Below are 11,194 nucleotides of genomic sequence, written 5' to 3'. Positions count from 1 at the left end.
GACAGTTGCTTAGTTTGAGCAAGCATTCAGCTAGGCCCTGGCTCCCTGCAAGCAGTTACTCTAGAGTTAGCAAGGGTGGACAGGAAGACACAGCCTTTCCTGTCCTCCAGGCAATGATGTCAGTCCCCAAGCCAAAGAGCCTGGTGAAAACCATTTGTCACTCTGAGTTCGCCTAGCAAATGAGGTCACCACCTCTGTGAGCTAATGGGCTTTACTCAAAGGAAAACACACTTCTCTCTTCAGGATAGGGATGGTTTGCAGCTGAAACCTAAGTCAGGTTCCCTCTCCTCCATGGAAACTGGCAGGTCCTGGTTTCCCTTGATTACATCTTGACAGCCCAAAGCTCCACAAGCTTATAACTGATAAAGAACACAACCGAGCACAAGATATGGTTGTTGATAGTATATTATAAATGATAACGATGGAAACAACTCATGTATTCAAGACACTAAGCTACATCCCAAGCTTGATGGGATTGAAAACATTTTAAAAAAATATTTACTTATTTGGAGGGTGGGAGACACATGCTTGTCAGTGTGTGTGTGTGTGTGTGTGTGTGTGTGTGTGTGTGTGTGTGTGCACGTGCACACACATGCGCACAGGCATGTGCCACAGCACATGTGTGGAGGTCAAAGGACAATTTGTAGGAATCAGTTTTCTTTTTCCATCCTGTGAGTTCTGGGAATCAACCCAGGTCATTAGGCTCAGCAGCAAGTGCTAAGCCACCTTCCTGCAACTCCCCCACCCCCATCTTCTCAGTTTTAAGGAATGAGTGATTCATGCTACAAAAGAAGATGGGAGAGAACAGTGGAGCTTTATTTTATATCCTTTTTACAACATAGGATGTAGGGCAGAGAAGGGTTAATCAGAGATGGAGATGGAGAGCAGGGTGAATTCTGGAAAGCTCCAGGGCCCTGTGATATCTGCAGCGTTGTGGGAGCTGAAGGCCCCTCTCAGCTGCCAGCCTAGCCTATTGTACAATTGTAGGAAGAGTAACAATGGCTTGTGCCCAGAAGCCAGCAGGAAGCATGGCTCCTGATGACAGTGATCTGAGTGTCGAGGTGACACTCAGATACAGTTTTGAAACTTCTTTTCATTTGCGAACTTGGTTCTCAGGTACTGTTACTAACTCTGTTGCATCCACACTTGGTAGTGACCTGTTACATGAGTACTTGGAAGATCTTTATATTCCCTCTGGCTATTACTATTTTTTTTAAAAAGTTGATTTTCAGCATAAGTGCCACCACGGAAAATATCCTGTCCAAAAGTAGAAGGATTTCTTGTGTGTTGAACTGGGTTGTAGTTTCTGAAGGATCAGCTGACCCTTCCTGTTCATAGGAGCAAGGATAAGCTGTTGTGCCTGCTCAGGGGGTCTGGCTGGCCCTGATCCCAGTCCTGCTCCAGCCTGGAGTCCGAGGCTACCACATTTCAGCAGGATCTCAGCAGATGGAGCAGGCTCTGCAGGGCTTCCTGTAGCCCCTGGCCTGTGAGGGCACTGCAGGCCCGAAGCTCCCAGCAATTGTCTTGGAACCTCTCCAGGCCCAGCCTGTCTCTGATTTCAAGCAATGGGAGAGCATCAGGTGCCTCCTGCTTGTTGGCCAGTACCAAGAAAGGGACGCCGGCCATGTTGGGGTCTTCCAGGACTTCGTTGAGCTCAGCCACTGCCTCAGGCAAGCGGGCTTCATCTGTGCTGTCCAGCACATACACAAGGATGTTAGTGCCTTCCAGGTAGTCCTTCCAGGTAGCCCTGAGCTGAGTCTGTCCCCCAATGTCCCAGAGAATCAGTGACACATGTCCAGGAGCTTCAAGAGGCTCTACATTGAAACCAACGGTGGGTAAGGTCTCCACCAGCGGATTCCCTTTCAGCTTGTACAGGATTGTGGTCTTGCCGGCAGAGTCCAGGCCCATCATTACCACCTGGGCTTCTGCCTTGTGACCTCTCGAATTCACGGGGCCCATGGTGGCTTCTGATAAATCCAACTGCAGAAAGGCTGGGGGCCGCACACCAGCTATTCTCTTTTTCTGAAGAAATACAAACCCATGCAGACACACTGACCATCTACCCTAGAACAAAGCAAGTCATTTCAGCGAAGGGTTTCAGACCCAGGCTGGACTTTTGAAAGATTCAGGAAGTGAGGAAGTGTGAGTCACCAGCAACTGACTGATCTCTGGTGCTGCTGAAGGACTGCCTGGAGATACAGAACTTGGCTGTCCCTCCTCAGTCATTAGAGCAGAGGTGAGAGGAAGCCTCAGTCAGACCCTGTTCAGTAGAGGTGGCAGAATGGTGTTTTCAGTTCAGAACAGTCGGCCTCTAGCCCTTCTGTTTTTCTTCCTAAATCCAGAAGTGGCAGCACACTGCATTCTAGACTAAGTAGAGAAGCCAGGTCACTGAGTGCTAACTTTTTGGATCCCTTCCCAGGACCAGCACACTGGCCTTTCCAATATCTATTGACAACCACTGCTGACTCAGGCAAATTTGAGCCAGAGCCAAGACCTTTTCTACACCATCTCAAAGGCCTCTAGAACACTCCACATGGTTTTTTTTTTTTTTTTTTTTTTTTTTTTTTTTTTGGTTTTTCAAGATAGGGTGTCTCTCTGTAGCTTTGGAGCCTATCCTGGCACTCGCTCTGGAGACCAGGCTGGCCTTGAACTCACAGAGATCTGCCTGCCTCTGCCTCCCGAGTGCTGGGATTAAAGGCGTGCACCACCAACGCCCGGCAGAAACTCTAATCTTTAAAGCCTACAAACTGTCTACAACTTAGGAAAAACTTGGGGGAGGAGGGAGCAAAAGAAGGGACACAGCACTCCTGGGAGTGTGCATCAAGGAGCCTTATTTACACCCTCCCCCCTCCCCCATGGTTAGGAGAGCAAGCATTGGAGTTACCTCTGTGGTGTTCCTGGATTATGGCAGGTATCCCTCTCCTAAGGCACCCCTCCACCATCAAGCTGCTTTCTGTTGGTCACCTCGTCCCAAGAGTGAGGCCTGAAGGAAGTGTAGTGGCTGTTGCAATTTGTCCCTTTTCTGCTTCCCCTCTCAAGTGGTTAGCGGAAATCCTTCTATGCTGGGGGTGTGCCTCACAGATATCTCAGCTCTCCAGTGCTTTGTGGAGCCCAGCCCAGCACCAGTTCTCATTCATAGCAACTGAGTCCCCAAGGTCCCAAGGGATTGCCCAAGTGCACAGGTGTGCTGCCTTAGCTGCTTCCTGTTGCATTTCCCTTGACTCCTGTGATAGGCCTCCCTGGGAAGTCTGAAACACAGGTCTTCTGGCAAATGTATCAGTGCTTTTCTGGTGCCTGGAGAGTCTTTGATTTGCAGAACTGTGAAGTTTGCTGCAATCGAAATGGAGTCACTTGTCAAACCCTAACAAAAAAGAGGAGGAAATAGTGAATTAATTAATAATAAATAAGTAAATAAAAAAACCACATTCCACATAAGAAAAAAATATGCAGTATTTGTATGTGTCTGGTTTATTTCATTTAATGTGATGATCTCCATCCATTTTCCTGGAAATAGCCGAGTGTGTGACAAAATACCCCGACAAAAGCAAATCAAGAGAGAAAAATTTCTCCTGCTCACTGCTCAGGAATACAGCCCATCATGGCAGGGAAGTCCAAGTGGCTGGAATATCTCTGTTCAGAGAAGAAAGACAAACACAAACATCCTGACTCCTCCATATGATTAGAAACATAAATAGCAAGAAGGTTCTAGAAGAACTCTGGTTTGTCAAATCACTGACTGCCATGCTCATGGATTTCCAAGCTTCACTTAGACCTGTCACATCCCTTAGTCCTTCTACAGGAACCACAAAGCTCTGTCTCTGGAAGGCTTCAGTTTCTTAGAAGAGGTAGGAGGCCTTGATTTACTCTCACTACGAATGCACACACACAATCAGATTCTCTTATCTTTGAGCCTTAAAAAATAACAAAAACAAAACCTGGACTCTTTGACTAATCCCCAAATCTGTATCATGTGTCCTACCAGTGTTAACTTACTCACGCCTCTCCAAAGTGCCAAGAGATAATATTTTTGTTGTGGCCATGCTGGGGATTAAATATAGGTTCTCACATGTGCCAAGCAAGTACCTGGCCACTAAGCTATTCTAAACTAAGTCTGAGAGATAAGGTTTATTATTTATTTATTTTTCGAGACAAGGTCTTGCTAAGTAGCTTGGGTTGGCTTGGAACTCACTATGTAAACCTGGATGCTTCAGACTTTCAGCAACCCCTCACCCCACCTCAGCCTACTGAGTCTTGTGATTAGAGCCATGTGCAGTCAGTCACACCTGGCTTGAGATCTAAAAATAATTTTTTCTTGTATTAATTTATTTTTTACATTCCAATCCCTCCTCTCCTCTTGTTTCCCCACTTCCCCCTCCACCTCCCATCTGCTCCTTGGAGAGGGTAAGGCCTCCCCTCGGAAGTCTGCTAAGTCTGTCCCATCATCTTGCTGAGGCAGGAGCAAAGCACCTCTCCACTGCCCCCAAACCTGTGTGTAGGCTGGGCAAGGTATCTCTCCATATAGAATGGGCTCCACTAAGTCAGTTTGTGCAGTAGAGGTAGATCTTGGACCCACTGCCAGGGGCCTCATATATTGTCCCAGCTGCACCATTGTCACCTCTATTAAGGGAGTCTAGTTCATTCTTACGCAGGTTCCGCATTTGTCAGACCTGAGTCAGTGATCTCTCAGGAGCTCAGTTCAGCTGATTCTGTGGGTTTTCCCATCATGGTCTCGACTCCTGGGTTGATATTATTGCTTCTCCCTCACTTCGATTGTACTCCAGAAGCTTGGCCCAACGGTTAGTTGGGATTTCTGCATCTGTTTCTCTGTTTCTGGAAGAGGGTTCTAGCTTCTCTGGGGTTGTGAATTGTAGGCTGGGTATCTTTTGCTTTATATCTGGTATCCATTTATGAGTCAGTACATACTATATTTGTCTTCATGGGTCTGAGTTACCTCGCTCAGGATGGTTTTTTCCAGTTCTGTCCATTTGCCTGAAAATTTTAGGATGTCATTGTTTCTTACTCCATTGTGTAAATGTACCACATTTTCTTCATCCATTCTTCAGTGAGGGGCATCTAGGTTGTTTCCAAGATCTGGCTATTATGAATAATGTTTCTATGAACATAGTTGAGCAAACGTCCTTGTGGTTTGAATGTGCCTCCTCTGGGTATATGCCCAACAGTGGTATTATAGCAGGGTCTTGTGATAGGTTGATTCATACTTTTCTGAGAAATCACCACACTGATTTCCACAGCAGCTGTACAAGTTTGCACTTCCAGCAATGGAGGAGTGTTCCCCTTTCTCTTCATCCTCTCCAGATAAGCTGTCATTGGTGTTTTTGATCTTAGCCATTCTGATTGGTGTAAGATGGAATCTCAGAATGGTTTTGATTTGCATTTCCCTGATGATTAAGGATGTTGAACATTGCCTTAAGTGTCTTTCTGCCATTTAAGATTGTTTGGTTGAGAATTCTCTGTTTAGATTTGTACCCCATTTTTCTCTTTTCTTTAAATTAGAAACAAGCTTCATTTACATGTCAATCCCAGTTCCCTCACCCTCCTCTCTTCTCCTGCCCCCCACAAACCCCCATCCCATTCCCTTTCAGCTCCCTAGGGAGGGTGAGGCCTTCCATGGGGGATCTTCAAAGTCTGTCATATCATTTGGAGCAGGGCCTAGATCCTCACCGGTGTGTCTAGGCTGAGAGAGTATCCCTCTATAGGTAGAATCGGTTCCCAAAGTCCATTCATGTACTAGGGATAAATACTGATCCACTACCAGAGGCCCCATTGATTAACCAGACCTCCAAACTGACATCCTCCTTCAGGGGCTCTGGGTCAGTCCTATGCTGGTTTTGCAGCTATCAGTCTGGGGTCCATGAGCAACCCCTTGTTCAGGTCAGCTGTTTCTGTGGGTTTCTCCAGCCTGGTCTTGACCCCTTTGCTCATCACTCCTCCCTCTCTGCAACTGGGTTCCAGAGTTCAGCTGAATACTATTTTGTTGTGTAAATGTTCTACACCTTCACTATTTGTCCATCAGTTGATGGACATCTGGTACCATGGAAGCTGGTCCTGGGGGTGGGCATTTGGGTCGGTTCACTGGATTTTTAAAAAACAACATCTTTGGGCTGGGTATATAGAATACTTGGCTAGCATGCAGGCCCCAGGTCCAATCACCAGATGGCAAAAAGAAAACAAATAGCACCTGAGGATACATCAAATCCGTAAAATAATAAGTGAATTGAGTCAGAAAACATGTAGGGAGAGCAAAGGGTTTACTTTTATTCTTTGCATCACAATACAAATATTGTACGTTTTCTCTATGTGGACTTCGGCTTTTAAGCTTTAGATATCTGTGTTTCTACATGAGTAACCCTAGAGGTTAGGTAGATAGTAAGGGGCCAGGGAGGAGGATGGGAGGGGGAATATAGTGTTATAAAGAAATAAAGGGAAAATTAGGAGTATTAAATTGGGAGGGGGATGGGATGGCAGGTAAAGGAGGGAATATGGGAGGGACAACTAACACTAAAGGCTTTTGAAAGGTTGTATGGAAATCTAGTACTATAGAGCTTCCTAATATATATATATATATATATATATATATATATGTATGTATATATATATATATAATATAAATATATATATATTAGGCTGGGTTACCTGGGTTACCTCACTCAGGATGAATTTTTCTAGGTTCATCATTTTCCTGTAGATTTCATAATTTTTTCTTAACAGTTGAATAATATTTTGTTGAATAGTACATATATATGTACACACACACACACACACACACACACACACGAAAGGAATTTAATTGGAGTTGCCAAATAATGAGGATGACGATGTCCCAATTAGACATCTTACACTACCAATTAAAGCCCCAGTAGCAGAAATGGGTTATATCTTGTTGAGTCATTAGCCAAAGGGACCTCATAGACAGCCCCCAACATTACAAGCTATTGCCAATGTTATTGGTTGTTCTCCAAAAACTGACAGTAAGGCCCTATTGCTGGAGACACTTATTACTTATTGAACTTGGAGAACCTGCTTTTCTTATTAGTACTGATTCCAGGTTAGTTTCTAATACTTCAGCAATTTAAGCTGTAACTTTATTGAGATGGTTCTTGTGATCATGAATGTGGTCTAGCTTGTTGCATTTCAGTGTGAGTAGAAAATTGAGGGCAATATAAGGTATTTCATGGTCCTTTTAAATTGCTAGGTGAACTTACTGATTTTCATTGTTTGCCCTGGCCATTTCTGATGAAAGGCCACTGAAATTTATAACTAGAATAGTTTTAGAAGAATAGGCAAAACAATTCTCATTTCCTCTTTCAATATTAACATTTTAAAATATATAATACTTTGTTTTTTATTTTTGTTCCTGTCAGATTTCCGTGCTTTGAAATCTGCTTGGTTTGTTCCCATTTTTATTACAAATGAAACAGTTCTGTCTTTGCAGAGTCCATGCTTTGTGTGTTGAGTGCAGCCATGGCCTCCTCTACTATGTGCTGCCTGTGAAGATCAGCATCCCATCCATGGTTCAGGGTTGTAGGCCATGGTATCATGACCATGTGGCTTCACTTGGGGAGGAGACAAAAAAGAATTCAGGATGAGTAGGAAGTCTTTGGGGAGGATGAAAGATCTGAATAATTTGGTCCTGCACTGAAATCACACTCTAGCAGATTGTTTTCTGGCTAACCCTTGCTGATGATGTGGAGATGCCAAGATCAAATGGCATCTGAAGTGTAATGGTGTTGAAGGAGAAAACCTATGCCAACCTGAGGCACACCCTATCAAATACTCCAATAGAATTCTATCAATAAAAGTTGATCACGCGGAAGACTCCCAAGTAGAAGTAGTTCATAGAGGGCAGCATTTGTTTTGTTGAAGCCCTGGAATCGAGGAGAACGTCTAGTGCTTGCTGGACAATCAATACAGATTTCAAAATAAAAGAGAATCTGTTAAAGGATTCATGCAGAGGACTGAATAATAGAGAATTATCAATTTTTTCTTGTAAAGCTTTTAGGACATGATCATCTCTTGTTCATTTGTTTGTATTGTGCTTCTTTTCAAATTCCTGGTGTGATAATGTACCCTTCCTCACCATAGTGGCTCTTGTCATTGCTTATATTTTTTCTTCAAATTGATTTTTCATTTTTCTTTTTTCCAATATCATCAATCTGTTTTGCTTCATTATTGTTGTTGGAAATGTAGGCATGATATTGAAGCAAAATAAATTTTATTAAATAATTATTTATTAATGTGGCGATTCAGGGTGTGCTTATGAGAGCAGAATTATTCTGTTATCCTGAGATTATGGCTCAGTTTTTATGGAACCACACGGCCTGTGAGCCTCACCATCACCTTATTTCATACTTCCCTTCACCCCTTTAGTTGAGACAGGAGCTAGAAATGAATAGATGTTGATATTTTCTTTTAGTTGCACATAGGTTAGTTATAGCATGTTAGGTTGAATTATGACCTTCCTATACTCTTTATTTGGAAATTAAGCATGATCATAAGTTATGCTTGTGTGTCTTTTGAAAAGAGTGAACTTACAATGAATGGCCTTGATTTTGATTGATGAGATTCAGAAGTTGGCAGAAGACATATTGTTGGCAGAATTTCTCTGTCCCATATTTCAGTTACCAAATAACCACTGAGACTTATTACTAATTATAAAAGCTAGGCTTATAGCTTAGGTTTGTTACTAACTAGCTATTACAACTTAAATTAAGCCATATTTCTTATCTATGCTCTACCACGTGGTGGCACCTATTTTCAGCACAACATGTTCATCTTGTTTCTTCCCATGTCTCCTGGTGACCCTGCCCTTCTTCATCCCAGAAAGCTCTCTCCCTGTCTGCAATTCCTGCCTAACCTCTTCCTGCCTATCTAGTGGTCATTTAGCTCTTTATTAAACCAATGAGAGCAACACATCTTCACAGTGTACAAAAAGAGTGTTCCACAACAGCATACCTCTGTGCATATCTGTTAGATGATTCACAGATGGCATTATTTGAGGGGTAGATCTATCCTCAGTGTTAGCAGCATATTCCAGGTAGGAGGCTCACATACAAAGAGGACCAAAGAAAACAGTGTGTGTCTACCTGTCTTCACTTTTTCTTGGCCAAGTGTGTCTACTGATGTTGCTGTCTTCCTCCGCTGATGTTGGGTTCAAACTTCTTCAGTCCATACAACACAGAATTCACACAAGTGATTCTCTAGGGAGCTACCATGCCCAGGAAAATACCTGACAATATGGCTGGTCTTTGCATCCAGATAGTGACTGAAAGCATTAAGACTTTTTTTGTTACTAACCTTTATTTTTTTCACACACTTTGCAGTGAAATTGAGAAGACATCATAATATTTTTATGTGTTCCCACATAATCTCTCACCTCTGTATCTGTGGCAGAGTGGGACAACTGATAAAAAGCAATGAGCATACAAAGACTTGATATTAGCCCCCAATGTCTGTGGTTTACTTTGGGCTTCATGGTTGGCATAAGAATTTCCATGGAGTTTCATCCACACATAATTACAGAATCCATTGTTACATTGTCCTCCAGGACAGTGTCACTTGCCTAAAAATGCCACACTGTACATATCATATTCACTCTCCCTTCTGCCCACTGGCAGAAAAACCAAGAGTTTTTACATTCCACTTAAACCGCTTACTTACCCTATCACTGGGACCCACCTACTGACAGCAAACAAATTAGGATTACAGGTCTGAGCTTACACTTTGATGAGACACCATCCATCATTGTATGGAGGACAAGGTAGCAGGGGGTGGTTCAGACGGTTCCCTGAGTGTGCTGACCACTGCTGGCCAGAAACACAGAGTTTAGCTTGAAGCAGCATGGCCCTAAGTCTGTAGTCATGACCTGCAGCTGTGCAGTCCCACCCATGACTAAATAAACAGGGTTCACACCTTCTAGAGCATCACTACCCACAGGGCACCATTCTAGCTACACTTTGTAGCAGGTATGTCCCCAGATATACTTGTGGCACCCTCTGTGCTGTGGTTACAGATACATATTCCTGTGCCTGACTTTTTCCATGAGTCTTGGATTTAATCTTCATTCTTGTGCCCCAAAGCCTTGAGCCACCGAGCTGTCACCCTTGATGCAGTTTAGCTATAATTCCTGCTCTTCCTCCCTTGCCTGTCATATGACCCCAACCCAATTATCTTCTTAAGCTTTTAATCATTAACCTTGTAAACTTTTAATAAAACTTTCCATAGATATAATTTCTGACATTTATCCTGCCCGATGCCCTCTGATCTCCAGGACTGTTGTCCATGACCTGACCTCAGTATGTAGGAGATGCTCAGTCATTGTTTCTTCACTGTCTCAGACCACTCACTTGCTCCTCCCTCCAGTGTGTTACAACACACAGTTACACATTATCTAGTTTCCTGAATGTTCTTCATTATTCTGCTCTGATTTTATTCTTTTTCCCCTTTCATCTTGAGCAATTAGGAAATTTCTTATAAATTCAGAGGTTCTATCTTAGCTATGTGCTATTTGCTCAAGAGCCCACAAAAGGCCCCTTTATTTCTAGTATGGTGCTTTGAAGTTACCAGTAATGATTTGTATTATTAAGTTGAGACAACCTAAAATCCCCATGATGCTATCCTCTGGACATACCTGTGAAGAGTTGTCTAGATTAAGTTAGTCTCTGGGTACACCTGGGGTGGGTGGTCTAGATTAGATTAGTCCCTGAACACACCTGGGAGGGGTTATATAGATTATATTAGTCCCTGGGCACACCTGTGAGGGGTTCTCTACATTAGGTTAGCCTCTGGGAACACCTGTGAGAGGTTATCTAGATTAACTTAGCCAGCTGGTCTGCAGGATATTCAAAGAACCCCAGTCTATCACTACAGCCAAACATCTGAGATTCTTATAAATGGAGATTTACTTAGGTCACAGTTCTGGAAGCTCCAGCACGAGCCACAGAGGATTTATTGATTGAGTTTCTGATGCAGGTGGTGGGGCAGGCAAAACACTCATATCCTAAGCCAGCACACAAAGAGGAAGAAAGGCCAGGGTGCTGCAGTCTATTGTGTGACCCAAGAGACAATCTGTAATCCGTAAGGTCAAGATATCTTTATTGAGATAAATACCAGTCAAACGCAAGCCAGAGCGTGCCAGGGGCAGCTGAGCAGCAAGGCCAGGGAGAAGGGGCAGGAG

The 11,194-nt window shown here is 43.5% G+C and overlaps 1 protein-coding gene across 5 annotated transcripts; it reads right to left on the bottom strand.

Annotated features, from left to right (window-relative positions):
• Window positions 1-795: 795 nt before the first annotated feature.
• Window positions 796-3,334, bottom strand: Arl11 (ADP ribosylation factor like GTPase 11). 5 transcript variants are annotated; one of them, XM_027390385.2, is made up of 2 exons: window positions 2,885-3,334; window positions 796-2,367 (listed from the first exon to the last, which is right to left on the bottom strand). In XM_027390385.2, exon 2 carries the CDS (start codon window positions 1,957-1,959, stop codon window positions 1,429-1,431), a length of 531 nt encoding a protein of 176 aa, XP_027246186.1. In that variant the 5' UTR covers window positions 1,960-2,367; window positions 2,885-3,334; the 3' UTR covers window positions 796-1,428. The 5 variants fall into 5 exon arrangements, with proteins under 5 accessions (XP_027246186.1, XP_027246187.1, XP_027246188.1 ...); XM_027390386.2 differs by having other exon boundaries at window positions 796-2,362; XM_027390387.2 differs by having other exon boundaries at window positions 796-2,064.
• Window positions 3,335-11,194: the final 7,860 nt, after the last annotated feature.

This window comes from Cricetulus griseus (genome assembly GCF_003668045.3).
Source record: "Cricetulus griseus strain 17A/GY chromosome 1 unlocalized genomic scaffold, alternate assembly CriGri-PICRH-1.0 chr1_1, whole genome shotgun sequence".
NCBI lineage: Eukaryota > Metazoa > Chordata > Mammalia > Rodentia > Cricetidae > Cricetulus > Cricetulus griseus.
Note: the sequence above shows the minus strand (reverse complement) of the source record. Positions and strands in the feature narration are given on the sequence as shown.